Genomic DNA, 19,737 nt, shown 5'->3' with positions numbered 1-19,737 from the left:
TTATGGGTAGGAAATGTGTGTTATATTGTTGTGTTGTACTCACCCAAGTTATTAGTATAATATTCTGCACATAGCACTCAATAAATATGATTGATTTTCAGGCCCAGAATTAGTTCCTTCCCCAAAGATTAAACAATATTTCAGGGACTACCCTCTATTTATTTCCCCAAATATGTATCAGTATTATAATTGTCCTTAGGTGATGGGTAAAACCCTAATTTCCTCTGCAAGGACACCATTAACAAAAAGATTAGTTACGCTTTCTAATCCATATACATGCAGAGCAAGTGTATGTAAATTGCAAATTATGAAATGAAATGTGTTTCTGTAATTAAAAGGTAACTGAGCATGGCTGATTTGTATATTACATCCAATCTACTAATCTCAGATCCTCAAAGGGAAGTACTTTCCCTACCACAGGCAAAAGCACTGTGGCAAATAAAAAGGCATTTTTGATTCAGCACCTGAAGCAAGCAGATATTTTTTTCCAATGCTCATGGTGGGTGCTGAAAAGAAAGCAGTTTTTTCTAGGAGCTTGAAATATCTTGTAGGCAAATAGGATCAAGCCTATATTTAGGAAGGTTTCCCCCAAAATGAAAATCACAGGTAATCTCTCCTCTGTGGTCAGTCAACTATATTCATTGACCACTTACTGTCCACAACTTACAGTCTGGAGGGGGAGACAAACATTGACATAAATTATACATATTTATGTAAGTGCTGTGGGGCTGTGGGGCAGGGGGTGAATAAAGGGAGCAAGTCAGGGTGAGGCAGGAGTGGGAGTAAAGGAAAAAAGGGTTTAGTCAGGGAAGGCCTCTTGGAGGAGATGTGCCTTCGATAAGGTTTTGAAGAGGGAGGAGAGTAATTATCTGCAGATGGGAAGCATTTGAGGTTGCACAAATCCAGCAAATGCTCCCCACACATTGCCACAGAAGAGGAATTTGGGTCCATCCTTGTGCACTGTACACGGATGCAGTGGGCCCCTGATCATAGTTGGACCCGCAATGTGTGGGCCCATTTGGGAGCAAGGAGGAAATGGCTGCAACACTGAAGCCAGTGCAGTACCTTCTGGAGCATACCTCTGCGTCTCAAACCATGTGGCCTCCTGAATTCCTGAGCCCCAAAGCACATGGGGAACCAGGTTACCTGCAATTTCCACCCTCTAAAAAGTGTACTGTTTCACTTCTGGCATCTTGGAAGACGAAAGTTGTAGGTAGCCAGCCCCTCCTAGATCAATGACCTGATGAGATTGGTCTACGCCCACTTTTGAGAGAACACCTGAGTGACCTGGGGCAAGTCACTTAAATTCTTTGTGCCTCAGTTACCTCATCTGTAAAATGAAGATTAAATCTGTGAGCCCCATATGGGACACGGACTGTGTCTAACTTGATTAGCTTGTATCTACCCCAGCGCTGAGTACAGCACAAAGTATACGCTTAACTAATACCATAAGAAAAAAAAAAGCACAACAAAAAAAACCAAACCCCAAAATGGCTCCTAGTTTCCCCTTTTTATTTCTTGCACATACTGCTTGGGACACTGTTTAGGCACACAAAAGCTATCTATTGACTGGCTGAAGAATGGGTGCCCAAGACAGTGAATTATCCAAAGAACCATTAAGAGAAGTTTACTGGAGCTGTTCATACAGTCTTATTTATTGAGTGCTTACTCTGTACAGAGCACTGTACTAAGTGCTTGGGAGAGACAAATATAACAGAAAACAGACACATTCCCTGCAAACCGTCCCATAACTCAAGACAGGATACTGGGCTGGATGGTCACTGGTCTGCTCCTGGGAGGGTGTGACACCCCATCTTATAGCTAGAGTTCAGCCCAAGAAAATGACCAGTAGCTTTATTTCTTAAATTCGCTTTTCCTGGCTTTGGCCCAAAATCCAGCAGTGATCAGAGTTATACTGATAGAGCTAATGGGTCTTGGAGGTGGATCTTTTGTTCAGTAACTAGTTGTACCCTTTAGGGTCCTTGGAAAATTATCAGGTGCAATGGCAAAAAATCCATTTCCTTCACAACATGACTTCGGAACACCAAAGGGGCATTTGTAAGATTTCTTTGGTAACACGAAAGAAGTGTATTGATTCAGTTTCATTCTTGATGTCAAAGAAATTGAGATATGGGTGAAGACAGACTTTGACAGATTTGAGGCTATCAGATAAATTGCAAAATGAGCCACATTGATCTCTGGGCATATTTTTGAGGAATCACATAGGGGTAATATAGGCAGCTGAAATTCAGGCAAGAAAGACATTTGGATGCTGGGATACATAGCTCCCTAGAGCACTCGAGAGAAAAATTAAAAAAAAAAATATCACTCCTGATTTCTCTTTCCAAGTGCTGAGCTTGACTGTAGCTTTCAATCACGGTTGAAGAATTTAATGTGGACTCATCCATGTCAACCCCCTGTCAGGGTCACAACTGGAGAGTTTCCAGTACTCTACCAGTTTTGGCTATGGGAGGGAGCATCAAGCAGAGGCCTACCCATGTCATTCTTAGCTTGGGCAGTGGCTACAGACTCGAGGATGGAGACTCGAGTTTATTGTGCAGAAGGCGGCAATGGGAAGCCAATTCCATATTTTGTTTTACCAAGAAAACTCTACAGATATACTACCAGAATGATTGCAGATGGAGAGCGGGGCATTCTGGGAGAGATGTGTCCATGGTGTAGTTATGGGTCGGAAACAACTCGATGGCATAAGACAAGAAAAGACATCCACGTCAAATGCTATGGATTATGCTAAAGTTGGGTGGGAAGGGAAAGGATCCAATGAAAACGCAGAGAGATGGGATGGGCACACCCCTTGATAACAGAATGCTGGAGACAAAAATAAAATGGGAGCAAGAGACTGAAGATGGAGAAGTTGAGATCCATTTTCCATCAATTTCATTTCTTCTATTGAAGTGCCTGTCTCTCCTGCTAGACTGAAGTGCCCCTCGAGGGCAAGGGATTGGGTTCTCCAATTCCTTTGTAACTCCCAAGATCTTAGTCTGGTGTTGAGCTTAAGTGCTCAATAAATAGTCTCGATCGACCAAAGAATGTTAACAGAGCTAAAGTATACATCGAGTACTTACTATGTGCAGAGCACTGTACTAAGTGCTTGGGAAAGAATAATCGAATTGACAGATCCGTTCTCTGCCCAAAAGGAGCTTACAGTCTAGCAGGGGAGAAAGCCAATATAAATAAATAATGGATATGTACATAAGTACTCTAGGGCTGAGGGTTGGGTGAATAAAGGGTGCAAATCTGAGTACAAGGGCACTTTAGGAGTGGGAGAAAAGAAAATGAAGGCTTAGCTGGCTAAGACCTCTTGGAGATGTGCTTTCAAAAGGCTTTGAAGGTGGGGAGAATGATCACCTGTAGGATACGAAGAGGGAGGGAGTTCCATGCCAGACAGGACGTGGCGAGAAGTCAGCAGTGAGATAGATGAGATCAAGAAATAGTGAGTAGTTTCCCAGAGGAGTGAAGTGTGTGGGCTGGGTTGTAGTATAAAATCAGAGAAATAGGTGTGTGAGGGGGCAAGGTGATTGAGTGCTTTGAAGCTGATCATACAGAGTTTATGTTTGATGCAGAGCTAGAGGGGCAACCACTGGAGTTTATTGAGGAGTGGGGAAACATGGACTGAATGGTTTTGTAGAAAAATCATCCAGGCAGCAAAGTGAAGCATGGACTGGAGTGGGGAAAGACAGGAGGCAGGGAGGTCAGCCAGGAGACTTATGCAGTAATCCAGGAAGGATAGGATGAGAGATTGTATTAACACGGCAGCAGTCTGGAGGAGAGGAAAGTGTGAATTTTAGTGATGTTGTGAAAGTTGAAGGTGGGGAGGCAGAAGGGAAGACCTGTTTGTGCGGTCCAAGGTCATAACCTTTGGTTCTTCTCTTTTAAGTTCTATGAGCCTAAGAATGGAAAATTCTGTGCCCTTACTCTCACTGAGCCAAGCCAATGGTCCATTCAGTCCACAAACTCTCTTAGGCAGTGGCATCCGGACACTTGGAAGAACATATACTGTTTGTTCCCCTGGACACCCACAACCTTCTTGACCAATTAAAACAATCCCAGCTAACACCCTCCTCCAGCAAGGCAGAAGGTGTCACTAAACTCCTAGGTCAATTGTTGCAAAGCCAAAATGGGGAGGGAGAGGACAGGTGGAAGAGGAGTGGGGATGTGAAAGACAATTTCAATCTGCCCTTTCTGGGTTCTTTTGTAGTCGTTTGCCTGCAGGCTGCTGCTTGCCATATATCAATCAGTGCATTTATTTAGTATTTACTATGCACAAAGCACTGAACTCAGTGCTTTGGGAAAACACAACAGTGTTAGTAGACATGATCTCTGTCCCAAGGAGTTTATAGTCTTCAGGGAGACAGACATTAAAATAGATTAGGGAGGGAAAATAGTAGAATATAAGAAGAGTTGCTTAAGTACGGAGGGGTTGGGATGAGTATCCAAGTGTTTAAGGGGTAAATAGCTTAAGGGGTAAATAAGTGCCTAGCAGGACACAGAGGGGAGGGTAGATGGGGAAATAAAGGGTTAATGTGGGAAGTCTTCTTGAAGATGTGATTTTAGAAAGGTTTGAGTGGTGGGCTAGGGATATGAAGGAAGAAGTACCAGGACCAAAAAAGAATGGGGGCTAGGGGCCGGTGGTGGGATAGAAGAGATCTAGGTGGAGAGAGTAATGGGAGTGGGCAGGTAATTTTAGAATAGTAGAATGCGAAGGTTGGTTTACTGTAGTAGGAGATCAGTGAGGCTAGGTAGGAAAAAGAGAGCTGATTGAGTGACTTGAAGCCAATGGTAAGGGGTTTCTGTTTGAAGTGGAGAAACATGGTCAATGATTGGTGGTTTCTGAAGAGTGGGAGGTATGAACTGAATGTTTTTTCAGAAAAATAATATGGGGAGCAAACTGAAGTGTAGACTGGACAGGGGAGAGATAGGAGGCAGGGAGGTCAGCCAAGAGGCTGATACAGTAGTCAAGTAATAGAGGAGCAGCCTGGCCTAGTGGAAAGAGCTCAAGCCTGGGAGTCAGAGGACCTGGGTTCTAATCCCAGCTCTATATTTAACCTGCTGCGTGACCATGGGCAAGTTACTTAGCTTCTCTGTGCCTCGGTTACTCATCTGCAAAGTGGAGATTAAGATTGTGAGCCCATGTGGGACATGGATTGGGTGCAACCTGATTAACTTTTATCTATCTCAGTGCTTAGTACTGGGCCTGGAATATAGTAAGCAATTAAGTACCACTAAAAAAGAGGTGGGAAATGATGAGTGCTTAGATCAGTTGGGCAGCAGTTTGAATGGAGAGGGAAGGAGAGATTCTAGAGATGTGAAGGTAGAAATGACATGATTTTGTTAAAGACTGAACGTGTGGCTTGAATGACAGCGATTAATCAAGAATAATAGCAAGCTTATGAGGCACAGAAGATTGTGGTGCTTTTTACAGTTGTAGGAACATCAGGGAGAACAAAAACCTGTTTGAGTGTTAGCAGGACAATCAAATAGAGATGTGAAATGTGAGACCACGAAGGAGAAATAGAGAAGCAGCGTGGCTCAGTGGAAAGAGCACGGGCTTTGGAGTCAGAGGTCATGGGTTCGAATCCCAGCTCGGCCACTTGTCAGCTGTGTGACTTTGGGCGAGTCATTTAACTTCTCAGTGCCTCAGTTACCTCATCTGTAAAATGGGGATTAAGACTGTGAACCCCATGTGGGACAACCTGATTCCTCTGTGTCTACCCCAGCGCTTAGAACAGTGCTCGGCACATAGTAAGCACTTAAATACCAAATTAGAGAAATAACAGGGGTTAGAAAGGTAGATTTGGGAATCATCTGCATAGAGATAGTTGTTGAAACCGTGGAAGTGAATGTGTTCTCCATGGGGTGGGTGTAGAGGGAGAAAAGAAGGGAACTTAGAACTGAGCTTTGAGGCACCCCCACTAGAGGATGGTAGGCAGAGGAGCAGTCCACAAAAGACACTGAGAAAAAGCTGGCAGGGAGATAGGAGGAGAACCAGGAGAGGGCAGTTTTGGTGAAGCCATGGTTGGATAATGTTTCCAGGAGAAGGGGGTGGTCCATAGTGCCAAAGGCAACAGATGGCTTAAAGAAGATGGATTTGGCAAGAAGGAGGTCAGTGGTGACCTTAGAGAGGGCTGTTTCCATTGAGTGGAAGGAGTGGGGGAAGCCAGATTGCAGAGAATTGGAAGATAACTGATACAGACAACTCAATCAAGGAGTATGGAGAGGAATGGTAGGAAGGGGATTGGGCAGTATGTGGAGGGAGCTGTGAGGATGTTTTTAGGACAGGGAAGACACGAGCATGGTTCTAATCTCGACTCCACCACATACTTACTAGGTGACCTTGGACAACTCACTTTACTTCCTTGGGCATAAGTTCCCTCATCTGCAAAATAGGAATTCAATACCTGTCCTTTCTCCTCCTTAGACTATAAGCCCCTTCTTGTATCTACACCAGCGTTTAGTTCACTAGAGAAGCAGAGAAGCAGCATGGCTCAGTGGAAAGTGCACGGGCTTGGGAGTCAGCAGTCATGGGTTCGAATCCCAGCTCTGTCACTTGTCAGCTGTGTGACTGTGGGCAAGTCACTAAACTTCTCTGGGCCTCAGTTCCCTCATCTGCAAAATGGGAATTAAGACTGTGAGCCTCATTTGGGACAACCTGATTACTCTGTATCTACCCCAGTACTTAGAACAGTGTTCTGAACATAGTAAGCGCTTAACAAATACCAACATTATTATTATTAGTCAATGCTCAGTATATTCTTATTATTATGGGCATGCTTGAAAGCAGTGGGAAAGGAGCCATTGGAAAGGGAATGGCTGAAGAAGGGAATGTGTCTGCTATATTGTTGTTCTGTACTCTCCCAAGGGCTTAGTACAGTGGTCTGCACACAGTAAGCACTCAATAAATACAATTGATTGTCAGCAAGGGAAGAAGGGAGGAGGCAATTGTTGCAATGATAGCAATAGAAGGAGAAGCACAGACATGGGCTAGGTATGAGTTTCAGTACAGTGGGAGGTAAAAAGTTATGGAACAGTTTAAGAGAGCTAGAGGTGCTTCTCATTTTATTGGTGATATCATCAACATAAATAAGGAAAAAACACAAGCCATAAAATAAGCTATGAAAATTTCCTTTGCACTGTGAACTATCCAGTATTAGAGGGAACATCCTAAATCTGTGGCTACTCTGGTTTCAAAGAAACATAGCAAACATGGCAAGTTCTTTCCTAATCATCAGGCTCCTCCCCAAGAGAGAAAGCAGTGATTTCTGAAGAGACATTAGGAAACAGAAGTCCACCCAAACCATGGATTTCTTTGGGATTGATTCTGAATGGTCACGAACTGACACCTATCAACAGCGATGAGTTTTCTTAGTTCCTATTATGCCCACTGTGGGCAGCGAATGTGTCTACCAACTGTGATATATTGCACTCTTCCAAGCCCTTAGTACAGCACACTGCTCAGAGTAAGCACTCAGCTACCGATCAATTAATTACCTTAAATTATTTTTCCCCTTCAGGAACGATGAATACCTGCTACATGTCGGTGCTGAGATACCTGCAAACACTCGCCTTAGATCTTGCTTTAGGCTCTAGACTGTACTCTCATTAAAGGCAGGGAACATGTCTACTAATTCTTTTGTACTAAACTCTCCAAAGCGCTTAGTACAGTGTTCTGCACATCGTAATCGCCTAAATACCACTGATTAACGGACTGTGCTCGACCTTCCCCACTCGGCCCTCGCTCCTGCCTTTTTTTCCCCTTTGCAACATGCCTACCGATGAAGCCGGAGGATGGTGGGTTGGGCTGGATCTTCTCTCTCGTATTCTCCTGGATGATGTCCCACAGCTGCCAGATAAATTTGGGGTGAAGGATGTAGAATGGCTGACTTGGGTACCTCCTCCTATGTTGCACGTAAGGAGTGAACAGGTTGTAGTCTGGCTTCTTGTACCACTGGAAATAAGAAAGACCACAGATTAGCATCGCATAATGGATAGAGCATGGGCCTGGGAGCCAGAAGGTCATGGGTTCTAATTCCGACTGCGCCACTTGTCTGCTGTGTGATCCTGGGCAAAGTCACTTCACTTTTCTGTGCCTCAGTTACCTCATCTGTAAAATCGGGATTGAAACTCTGAGCCCCACGTGGGACAGGGACTGTGCCCAACCCAATTTGCTGACTAGAGTGCCTGGCACATAGTAAGTGCTTAACAAATACCATAATTATTAATAACCAATACTCACAGGCCTAGCACAAATCAGACCTCGAGGTCAAAAGTACAGCACCTGGTGAGGGACAAGCAACAGAATCAACTGATGGTATTTACTGAGCATTTACTGTGTGCAGAGCACCTTACTGAGCACTTGGGAGAGTACAATAGAACAGAGTTGATAGATCGTTTCCTGCCCACAAAGAGCTTGCAGTCTAGAGGGGGAGACAGAAGTTAATATAAATAAAATAATTTTGGCTAGGTGCATAAGTGCTGTGGGGCTGGAGTGGGGGAGTTAATAAAAGGTAGAAGCCCAAGTGCAAGGGCACAGAAGAGAAGCAGCCTAGACTAGTGTGGATAGAGAATGGGCCTGGGAATCAAAAGGCCCTGGTTTCTAAGCCCGGCTCTGCCACTTGTCTGCTATGTGACCTTAGGCAAGTCACTTCACTTCTCAGTGTCTCAGTTACCTCATCTGTAAAATGGAGATTAAGACTGTGTGCCCCACGTGGGTCATGGACTTTGTCCAACCTGACTAGCTTGTACCTACCCCAGCTCTTAATGCAGTGCCTGGAACATTGTAAGTGCTTAACAAATGCCATAAGAAAAATAAAAAACACAAATTGGATCTCGTTTCTGGGTTCTAGGCTCTCTGGGCAGTCAACAAAAACTAAGAAGGCCCTTTCCTTACCTTACCCTAGCCCAGGGAATCACTTGAACCAGGAAGAGTGAGGAGGAGGCTGGAGGGACAAGTGGAGAGGGAGGAAGCTTAGGAAGCAAGAGTGGTGGGAAAGGGAGGCACAGCTGGGCAGAGCAGTGAAATGTCCAGGGTTGACGGAGTCTGGGCTGAACCAGCCCCTCTGAAGTCTGAGCCATTCGGACGGAACGTCGGGGAGAGTGAGGGAAGGTGGATGTACAAGTTTGAGCACCTCGGGGGGGCTCCTCCTCCCCAGGGCAAGAGCAGAACTCCCACACCACCCCAGGGGTCCCACCTCCAACCACTATCCTCTTCCCCGACCACGGGTTACATTTCTGGGCTCTGGCTTCCCCGAGGAAAGCCAAAGCCATTCCACAAGCAGGAGACGCTGTCTGGGTGGATGAGCAGGAATGGGGGGTACCCTAGGCCCAGCTGCCACTCTCATCTGCATCACCTGTTGGCCACAGACCTGCGAGAGTTGTCTAGGCCAGAGGCCCAGCTGTGAAAGAGGAAGATGTTTGCTCTACTGAGGTCTTCCCTAATTAAGTCTCACTTTCTCTATTCCCTCGCCCTTCTGCACTGTCTATGCACTTTGGGTTTGTCCCTTCAGCATTTTGATTTTCACTCCATCCCCATGGCACTTAGGTGTAAGTTCATTGTAGGCAGAGAATGTGTCTATTTACTGTTGTATTTCACTCTCTCAAGCACTTAGTATAATGCTCTCTACATGGTAAATATTCAATAAATAAAATGGAATGAATATCCATTGGTAATTTACCTTAATGTCTGCCTCCCCTTCTAGACTGTAAGCATCTTGTGGGTCAGGATGACATAATAATGATAATGTTGGTATTTGTTAAGCTCTTACTATGTGCAGAGCACTGTTCTAAGCACTGGGGTAGGTACAGGGTAATCAGGTTGTCCCACATGAGGCTCACAGTCTTCATCCCCATTTTACAGATGAGGGAACTGAGGCACAGAGAAGTAAAGTGACTTGCCCACAGTCACACAGCTGACAGGTGGCAGAGCCGGGATTCAAACCCATGACCTCTGGCTCCCAAGCCCATGCTCTTTCCACTCAGCCACGCCGCTTCTCTACCATCTACATCTACCAACTCTATTGTCCTGTACTCTCCCAAGTGCTTAGTATAGCGTTCTGCACACGATAACGACTCAATCAATGCCACTGTGTTCAGAGCGCAATAGAAAGTCCTTGGGAAATGACAAGATCTTTGGGGTTCCATTTCTGAAAACTTAGGTGTTACAGGGTGATTATGATGAGACTTCAATTCTTCCTGCCAGGTATATGCCAGGTTCTGGGGAGGGGTGGGGAGACTGGGTGGTCTGGTTACGCTGGACAGGTGAATGGGGTGGCAGGCAGAGGCCGTCACTTTATTAGCCAGAGGGACTCTTGGGCTATCTCAACCCGGACCCAGAACAGCCTAGTGGATAGAGCCCAGGGCTGGGAGTAAGAATGACCTGAGTTCTAATCCCAGATCCATCAATAGTCTGCTGTATGACTTTGGGCAAGTCACTTCACTTCTCTGTGCCTCAGTTACCTCATCTATAAAATGGGGATTGAGACTGTGAGCCCCATGGGAAAAGCAGCATGGCTTAGTGGAAAGAACACAGGCTTGGGAGTCGGAGGTCATGGGTTCTAATCCTGGTTCTGCCACTTGTCAGCTTTGTGACTTAGGGCAAGCCATCTAACTTCTCTGTGCCTCAGTTACCTCATCTGTAAAATGGGGATTAAGACTGTGAGCCCCACGTGGGACAACCTAATTATCTTGTATCTACCCCAGCATTTAGAACAGTGCTTGCCACACAGTAAGCGCTTAATACCATCATCATCATGTGGGGCAGAGATTGCGTCCAACCTGATTACCTTATATTTATCCCAGTGCTTAGTACAGTGCCTGGCACACTGTAAATGCTCAACAAATACCACAATTATTATTATTATTAACTAGGCATCTTGCCCCGGGATCCTATCTGAACATTCCATAGTATTTGGTAAAAAAAAACCATGTTCCACTGGGAAAATCTCCTCCTCCTGCCAGAAAGGTCATCTCTCTCACACCTTCCAAAACAAGACAGTGCCCTGGTTGGGAGGGGCACAAACAACTCTTCAAAGTTCAAATCCCTGCATTTCCTGCTGAAAGGAAAAAGGTGAAATCTGGCTCAGAGAATAACACTTTACTCCCCACCACCAGAACGAGGGGGCAGAAGGTCCAGAGAGGGTATCCTTACCACATTAAGATTGGCAGAATAAGGAGCAGGGTCCCAGGCGATTAAAATGACATCTTTATATAAGGAATTGTCAATGAAATGGTGACTTGGATTGGTCAGGATCTGTAACACAAAACAAGACCTCAGGCCCATCTCACAAAGAACTCACTGCTTCTTGTGCACTCGAGTTAGAGATAAGTTAGGTCTCAATCGCCTGTGACAACCATGAGGAAATATGGCAGAGAATCTTGAGCAGTGGCTAAATCATCCAAATGCATTCAGATGGGTGAAAAAACAAAACAAAATCTTGCACCTACATCCACTGTTGTTGTTTTATGCTGTCGAGTCATGTCCGAACCATAGCGATGCCATGGACACAGCTCCCCAGAACTCCCCTCTTCCATCTGCAATCGGTCTGGGAGATTGCAGAATATCTATGTAGTTATTTCTTAGTAAAAATATGGAAGCGATTTACCTTTGCCTCCTTATGTGCACTAAACCTGAGTCTCCACCCTCGACTCTGTCCCATGCCACTGCTGCCCAGCAAAGGTGACTTTTGACTTGTAGCAGATTGCCTTCCACTTACTAGCCACTGCCCAAGCTAGGACTGGAATGGATATGCCTCTGCATGACTCTCCCTCCCAAAGTTGAGACAGATAGAGTACTGGAAACTCTCCAGGTGTGACACCGAGAGGTGCCTACATCCATTACATCACACGTAATTGTGGACACTCAGCATAATGGGATGACATATCAGGCTGGACCAGAGGCCAGATACCCTAGCTCCTCCCTGGCTTCCTCTTGTGAGAAACCCCTAGGAAGGTCCTCCTATCCCTGTCCACTTTCTCCCCTCACACCCACACCAGTTTTTCTACAGCCTGGTGGGAGCACAGGCTCACAACCTAGGCCATATAAGGGCTATGGGACTGAGATGGTAGGGTAATTTACTTATATTAATGTCCATCTCCCCCTCCAAACTGTAAGCTTGTTGGGGGCAGGGAATGTGTCTTTTATATTGTTTTATTGTACTCCCCAAGAGCTTAGTACAGTGCTGTGCACACGGTAAGCACCCGATAAATACGACTGACCAACTGAGGGACCTGAGCTGACCCTTCACCTCTCTCAGTCTGTCCGGTTAACTCCTCCCTGAAACATATCCTAAACTCCCGCTCTGAGCACCCAGTGACCGCAACAATGGGAGGACAGGAGTGGGGCAGGGAAGGAACCATTGCTGCCTTCACCTGGAAAACCGGGCTTGGCCTGGACAGTAGCAATGGGCAGCTGAATAGAAGGGGACGTGGCAGCTGGAGTTCAGGCTGGAAAGATATCACAAACCCATCTGTAGGGAAATTCCCTTCTCCCCGTCTTGGGAAAGTTACAAGGAGCGAGTGATGCTGGGGGAGGCGGCTGGAGACAAAGCTGTAGGCATGCAAGATGGGTTGTGTGGGGCCTCTTCAGCCTGGACCAGGTCAGCCAAACCGGCCCTCTGGCCAACCGCCCAGGTACCCAGTTCTTCCCCGCCCTTTGCCCCATCCCAGGCTCCCTGTAATCCCTTCCCAGGACTGTGAATTCTGGAGCAGCCGTGGCGAAGCTGAATGGAGAAACCAGAACAGCTATCCCAGCTTCATTTTCTTGCCAGAACTCTGTTCCGGGCTGTTGTGCTTTATCTCCATCACATCAATAACGCACCCTCATGCTTGTGTCTGCTTTGGAGGGTGTTGAGACAGCCTTCCTTGAGTGCTACAAACTGTCCCGGGAGAGGGGTAGGTACTAGGAGGAGAGAAAAGAGTTATATGTCTGCCTGTTTCCCTTAGTACATTGTATGGCAGGGACCATATCTTCTACTTTTATTTGATGTGATTAAGTACCTAATACAGTGCTCTGCAAGCACACCCACATAGTCGGTGCTCAATATCGAAGGAGGTGGACTAGAGTTGAATTAATCAATCATTTATTGACCACTATGTGCAGAGCAGGGATTTTCTCTATTTGTTGCCGAATTGTACTTTCCAAGTGCTTAGTACAGTGCTCTGCACACAGTAAGCCCTCAGTAAATATGATTGAGTGAATGAATGAATGAGCAATGTACGAAGTGCTTGGGAGAGCTCAATACAGCAAACCTAGCAAACACATTCCTTGCCCATAATGAGAAAAAATATCACATAGCAGCATCCAGGTGTTTGCTTATCTGTTTTCCTTGCTTTCATTTTTTTTATTTTAAACTGACTGACAGTAGAAAGAGCCTGGAAGAGAGAGATCTGCAGCCTGGAGCTATTCTGGTCGAAATGAGTAAGAGTAAGTGATTCACCTGCTCTGAGCTGGGGCAGAGGAAGCTTTCATTTCTTACCCCTCTGCTCCCACGCCCTCACCTCCTTTCTAAACAGAGAGGAAGATGCATTGGCTCTTCTGCTGGGAAAGCTGAAAGCAAAACTTGCTCTTTCCTCTTAGTTTACTATTCAGGAAATGGGACTTTTGAGAACACATTCAAGGTTTTAAGCACCAACAAAATTGTTGCCTAAAAATTTATAGCCCATTTTCTAAGAAAACAGGGATGAATGGATAGGGAACACAAAACCCTGGCATCTCCAAACCAAAGGTTGCTGGCTGTGGTGGTCCAGAGGGTAAATGGTCAAAATTGGCCAATGGTGAAGCCTGGAAGTTGGAGGGGGAAAAAAATTTGAGACACACACACAAGGAGAAAGTTTGCCAAATAAAGAAAGACACTGGCCATCCAGACAAGAGAAGCAGCGTGGCTTAGAGTCATGAGCCCGGGCTTGGGAGTCAGAAGTCGTGGGTTCTAATCCAGGCTCTGTCACTTGTCTACTATGACTTTAGGCAAGGCATTGAACTTCTCTGGACCTCAGTTAACCTCATCTGTAAAATGAGGATTAAGACTGTGAGCCCCAAGTGAGAAAACCTGATTATCTTGTATCAACCCCAGCGAGTAGAACAGTGCTTCACACATAGTAAGTGCTTAACAAATACCATCATTATTATTATTGTGAGCAACATCATAACTGGTCAGGCCATGGTCCATCCAGCCCAGACTTCTGCCTCTGTCAGTGGTATCAGGACATTGAAAGAAACTGAGCAATGGTTACCCTCCAAGACATCCACTTTTCTTTCCCACACCTATCTGTCTTTGAGTTAAGAAAGCAGCACGTCCTCGTGGAAAAATCACAGGCCTAGGAGTCACAGAACCCGGGCTCTCATCCCGGTTCTGCCACTTGCCCGCTAGATGACCTTGGGCCAGTCACTTATCTTCTCTGTGCCTCAATTTCTTCAAGTATAAAATGGGGGTTGCAATACTTAAACTGTAAACCCCATATGGATGGGTACTGTATCCAAACTGATAAACTGGTATCTACCCCAGTGCTTAGAATAGTGCTTGACAAGCGCTTAACAAATACCATTTGAAAAAAACAAAAAAAAAGTTTCAAATTGAAGCCCGGCCTCAATGGAAAGAGCAATGAGCTGGAAGTTAGGAGATCCTGGTTCTAGTTCTGGTTCTGCCACTTGCTTGCGGTGTGACCTTGGACAAGTCACTTGGCTTGTCTTAGGCCTGTTTCCTCATCTATACAATGGGGATAAAATACCAGCTCTTCCTCTCAAACCTGTGGCGCAAGGACTCTGTCTGCTATTATATTACATATCTACCCCATAGATTGGCATAGAATTAGCATTTAATGACATTACCATCACTTACTTTTTCCTGTTTCTCTTATCTCTATTTCCCCTTGTATCTACTAGGCAGCATGGGCCAGTGGATAGAGCAGAGCCCCAGAAGTCAGAAGACCCAGGTTCTTATGCTAGTTCTGCAAATTGCTTGCTGGGTGACCTTGGGCAAGTCTATTAACTTCTCTGTGCCTCAGTTCTCCTATTCTCCCTCCTCCTTAGACTGAGAGTCCCATGAGAAACAGGTACCATGTCTAACCTAATTAATTTGTTTCTACCAAAGCACTTAGAGCAGTGCTTGACACATAGTAAGTGCTTGACAGATACCATTTAAAAAAAAAAAAGACAAAATTATCTTCCACCCAGGATTCTACATGTAACCTTCTCCCTAACCCAGAGTTCATTTCCTTCTGGCAAAGACCAGGAAACAAATTATTTCTCCAGGCGATTTTCCACTCCTGACTCTTATTCTCTTTTACATTACATCCATCTCATTCCTAAATTCTCTAGTGGACAGCGCCGTCCTTCTGGAAGTCTAAAACACCAGAAATTCAGCACCATTCTGCTGGGAACTACTCGCATTCATTCATTCAATCGTATATATTGAGTGCTTACTGTGTGCAAAGTGCTGCACTAAGAGCTTGGGAGAGAATTCAGAGACGGGTCTCTGCATCACAAACGCTCTGTTGGCATAGCATCTGGGGAGTCAATCTTACCTGAGAGTTAATGATGCGCAGGGATGTTTTATTCCCAACATCTTTTTCATAACCGCGTGTAGGAGCAGAGTTAAATCGTAAAACTGCATCATGAGCATCTAAGGGCAGATAAGCAACAGACTTACTTTTTTTTTTCCTCTGTAGAATGAAACAATCTAGACTGTTAGGGATTGCAAACCTCAAAATTCAACATTTACCACAGTCAAAATGGTATCTTTTTAGCAGAACTACTTCAGCCACTCTCCAGCATTTGTTAAGAAGAGAAAGAATGATCTGATTGTGAGCGAAGCAGTGTTACCTACTGGATAGAGAACAATTCTGGGAGTCAGATGGACCTGGATTCTAATCCAGGCTCTGCCACTTGTTTGCTGTGTGACCTTGGGCAAGTCACTTAACTTCTCTGTGCCTCAGTTACCTCATCTGTAAAATGGGGATTAAAATTGTGAGCCCCATGTGAGACATGCACTATGTCCAACCTGATTAGCTTGCACCTACCTCAGCGCTTAGTAAAAGTTTTTAACACTTAGTATGTGCTTAACAAATACTATAAAAAAAGTGAACATTCATTTCAATTCCAAGATGCTGCCATTTGGATAGCAGCCCAATCTACTCTCCAATAATATCTGATTCTCCTGCTATACTCTAACATTAAAGATGCTCAAAATGAATTACTGTAGCCTTAAGGTGCATGTTGCATTTTCGTACCCTATAAAGCAAACATAGTTCATAAAACTGTCCAGATTTAGGGAAGGGTACTGTCACTTGACCACTCATCCAAGGAACTAAATTGCTGTATCAGCCTTCCCATTTTCCAGTCACCTTCATCAATGGTATTTATTGAGGATTTATTGTGGGCAGAACACTGAACTAAGCACTTGGGAGAGGTCAACAGAGCTGGTAGACACGTTCCCTGCCCACAGTGAGCGTGCATGTCTACAGATGAGCTGACATTCGAGAGAATCCAGTTCTCTTACATCCCAGTGCTTACTTTCCTGATGAATTTGGGGTGTAATGCACAAACCTTGATCAATATTGCACACATGTGGACAAACTACTTTTTCATGGATTTGTAAGTGCTTACTTTGGGCCAGCAACTGTACTAAGTGCTGGAATAGATACAAGTTAATCAGGGTGGATAGAATACCTGTCTCTCATGGGTCTCACAGTTTTAATCCCCATTTTAAAGATAACTGAGGCCCAGAGAAGTGAAGTGACTTGCCCAAGGTCACCCAGCAGACAAGTGGTGGAGCCAGGAGTAGAACCAAGCTCCTCTGACTTCCAGGCCTGTGCTTTATCCATTATTACTCCAGACCTCTGCAACTGTGAGACCTGAACTACACACAAGTGGCTTATCTGAGTCCTTGAGCAGTTTCACCAGTGTCAATTTCAGGGCTTGCTTAAAATCAATGGGGCAAGCCAAGATCACGATCACTGAAATTCTAGAATGAGGGAAGTTTCCCAGCATGGAAGCTAGACTCACCCTACAAGAGCTATGCTGGGTAAGCCATGTGTCAGAATGAGAGACGGCAGAATATCCTAACAGGTGCTGTACGGAGAGCTCAAATTGGGACACGGAAAGTAGGGAAGGGAAAGGAAGCATTTTAAGGATGTGGTAAAACAAAGCTTCAGACAGTACCGTGTGCCAGCTGAAATCGAGGAATCAACTGCTGAGACTGTAAACCCATTAAGGGCAGGGAACATGTCTAATTCTGCTCTATTGGACTCTCCCAAGAGTTTAGTACAATGCTCTGCACACTGTACATGGTTAATACATACCATTGATTGATTGACAGACCTGCATGGGGGACTGTCATCAAGGGAGCAGATCTCTTCAGCGTCAAGCACTGCAAACATTAACCACCACAGCACAAGGGACAACAGTTATTTAGTCCTCACTTTACAGACCAGGGAACTGAGGCACAGAAAAGTGAAATGATTTACCCAAGACCATAAAGCAGACGAGTGACGGAGCCAGTATTGGAATGTAGGGCTCTTTCCACTAGGTCACACTGCTTGTATGGGAGCTGAAGGTAAAACTGGATACCCTAATAATTAATCTGACTCAATATAAAAACATCAATATAGCTCTATTGCTCATATATTACCAAATAAGTGCACAATTCTGGGTAATGTTCTTAAAAAGAGGGGGATCTGACCTTGGTTCAGGAATCAATCCTTATTGGTTCCATCTTAATATGAAATTTTCGGGAATTAATGGTGGTGTAAAACCAAGCTCTGCCTCTATTTTACGTAAATTGACATCTGTTCTAGGGCAATGGCAGGTGATTCTATTTTTCTTTCATATCCCTTTATTAGAGACTTTACAAAGGCTGAGAATGTAGAAGGGAAACATCACAGAGCAGATACAGTAGTCAAGGTGATAGCAGTAGTAGTAATCACATTTATTAAATGCTTAATGGGTGCAGAGCACTGTAGTAAGCACTGGGAGAAAATTACACAGGTGGGAATTAGACTGTCCTCAGGGGAGTAAGGTGAATTGGAAAGGAGGGCAAAGGCCCTACAGTTTTGACTAATCCAAGCTGTCTTTTCCAAGCTGTTTCTGCTCAGAATGGAGTCAAGATGAGTGGGAGAAATGTCGAGTCAGTGCGGGAAGGGAATTGTGAATTGAGATTTGTAGGGGCCAAACACTGTAAACCTCCTCTACCATCAGAGCTTGAAAAGCCCAAACCCAAACCTTCCATTAACTGACTATGATCCTGTGGGGCTTAAAATAATCAACTTGAAATATAGGGAGAAAAAATTTCTGCCAAGATAGTGTGTTTTGAGTTATGTGTGGATCAAGAGGCCTTGAGTGAAGGAAGTTTAGCCTGCACTCACTGTCATTAGGATATCAGTAAGAGCACACCAAGGTAAAAAGCATTAGGTTTGTTCTTTGGTCTTCCATGAAAGAAGGAAGAACAGTTGCTGAAGGGATTAGCAGCGTTGTGCGGCTAGCCACAAAGAGTCCAGCATAGGCCAAGCAAATCTAGGTCTGGACAGAGAGCTCCCCCATTTCAAACCTCCTCACGCTGGGAAGACTATCCTGTAGTCCAGTCATTCTGCCATGGGAAGGTTCGTTGTTCTTGCCAGAACTATAAATCCCCCAGCCAGCTGCCACAACTCTGCCTGGGTAGCTTCTTCTCAGTCTCTTTTGCGGGCTCCTCCTCTGCCTCCCACCCCTTAAATGTGGGAGTTCCTCAAGTCTTAGTTCTGGGTCCCCTTCTATTCTCCATTTACATCCACTCCCTTGGAGACCTTGTTCATTCCCATGATTCATCTCTATGTGGTTGATTCCCAAATCTAATAATAATAATAATAATGATGTTGGGATTTGTTAAGCGCTTACTATGTGCAGAGCACTGTTCTAAGCGCTGGGGTAGACACAGGGAAATCAGGTTGTCCCACGTGGGGCTCACGGTCAATCCCCATTTTACAGATGAGGTAACTGAGGCACAGAGAAGTTAAGTGACTTGCCCACAGTCACACAGCTGACAAGTGGCAGAGCTGGGATTCGATCTCCATGTCCAGTTCTGATCTCTTCACTACTCTGCAGTTTTGCATTTCCTCCTGCCTTCAGGACATCTCCCACCGACACCTCAAACTTATCATATCCAAACCAGAATTCCTCATCTTCCCACTCAAACCCTTTCCTCCCATTGACTTTCTCATAATTGGAGACAGCACCACCATCCTCCCTGTCTCACAGGCCCATAACCTTCCTGTTATCCTGAAGTCAACTCATTCAACCCACATATTCAATCTGTCACCACATCCTGTCAGTTCCATCTTCACAACAGTGCTAAAATCCACCCATTCCCTTTTATCCAAACTGCTACCGTGTTGATCCAAAAATTTATCCTATCCTGCCTTGATTACTGTATCAGACTCCTTGCTGACCTCCCTGCCTCCTGCTTCTCCCCACTCCAGTCCAAACTTTACTCTGCTGCTTGGTTCATTTTTCTGCAAAATTGATCAGTCCATATTTCCCCACTCCTCAAGAAACTCCCTTCCACCAGTACATCAAACAGAATCTCCTTACCATTGGCTTTAAGGGATTTCATCACTTTGCCACTTCCCAACTTACCTCACTGTTTTCCTACTACAACCCAGCATACATTCTTGGCTCCTCTAATGCCAGCCTATTCACTGTACCGTGATCTTGTCTCTCTTGGTGTTGACTTCTTGCCCACATCCTGCCTCTGG

At 45.0% G+C, this 19,737-nt stretch overlaps 1 protein-coding gene and 1 non-coding gene across 2 annotated transcripts in view; both read right to left on the bottom strand.

Annotated features, from left to right (window-relative positions):
* Positions 1–19,737, bottom strand: part of ST6GAL2 (ST6 beta-galactoside alpha-2,6-sialyltransferase 2) — a 91,401-nt gene that overhangs the window by 11,474 nt on the left and 60,190 nt on the right. The window contains exons 3-5 of the mRNA XM_029058193.2: positions 15,535–15,632; positions 11,165–11,266; positions 7,792–7,966 (exon numbers count right to left, since the gene is read on the bottom strand). Of these exons, the coding sequence (XP_028914026.1) occupies positions 7,792–7,966; positions 11,165–11,266; positions 15,535–15,632 (375 nt within the window). The remainder of the gene's footprint in view (positions 1–7,791; positions 7,967–11,164; positions 11,267–15,534; positions 15,633–19,737) is intronic.
* On the bottom strand, positions 11,703–11,840 carry LOC114809466. Its single transcript, XR_003757250.1, has one exon. It is a non-coding gene; the product is annotated as a small nucleolar RNA SNORA7 (small nucleolar RNA).

This window comes from Ornithorhynchus anatinus, chromosome 2, assembly GCF_004115215.2.
Source record: "Ornithorhynchus anatinus isolate Pmale09 chromosome 2, mOrnAna1.pri.v4, whole genome shotgun sequence".
NCBI lineage: Eukaryota > Metazoa > Chordata > Mammalia > Monotremata > Ornithorhynchidae > Ornithorhynchus > Ornithorhynchus anatinus.
The sequence above is the reverse complement of the archived record's forward strand: the minus strand, read 5'-3'. Positions and strand labels throughout refer to the sequence as shown.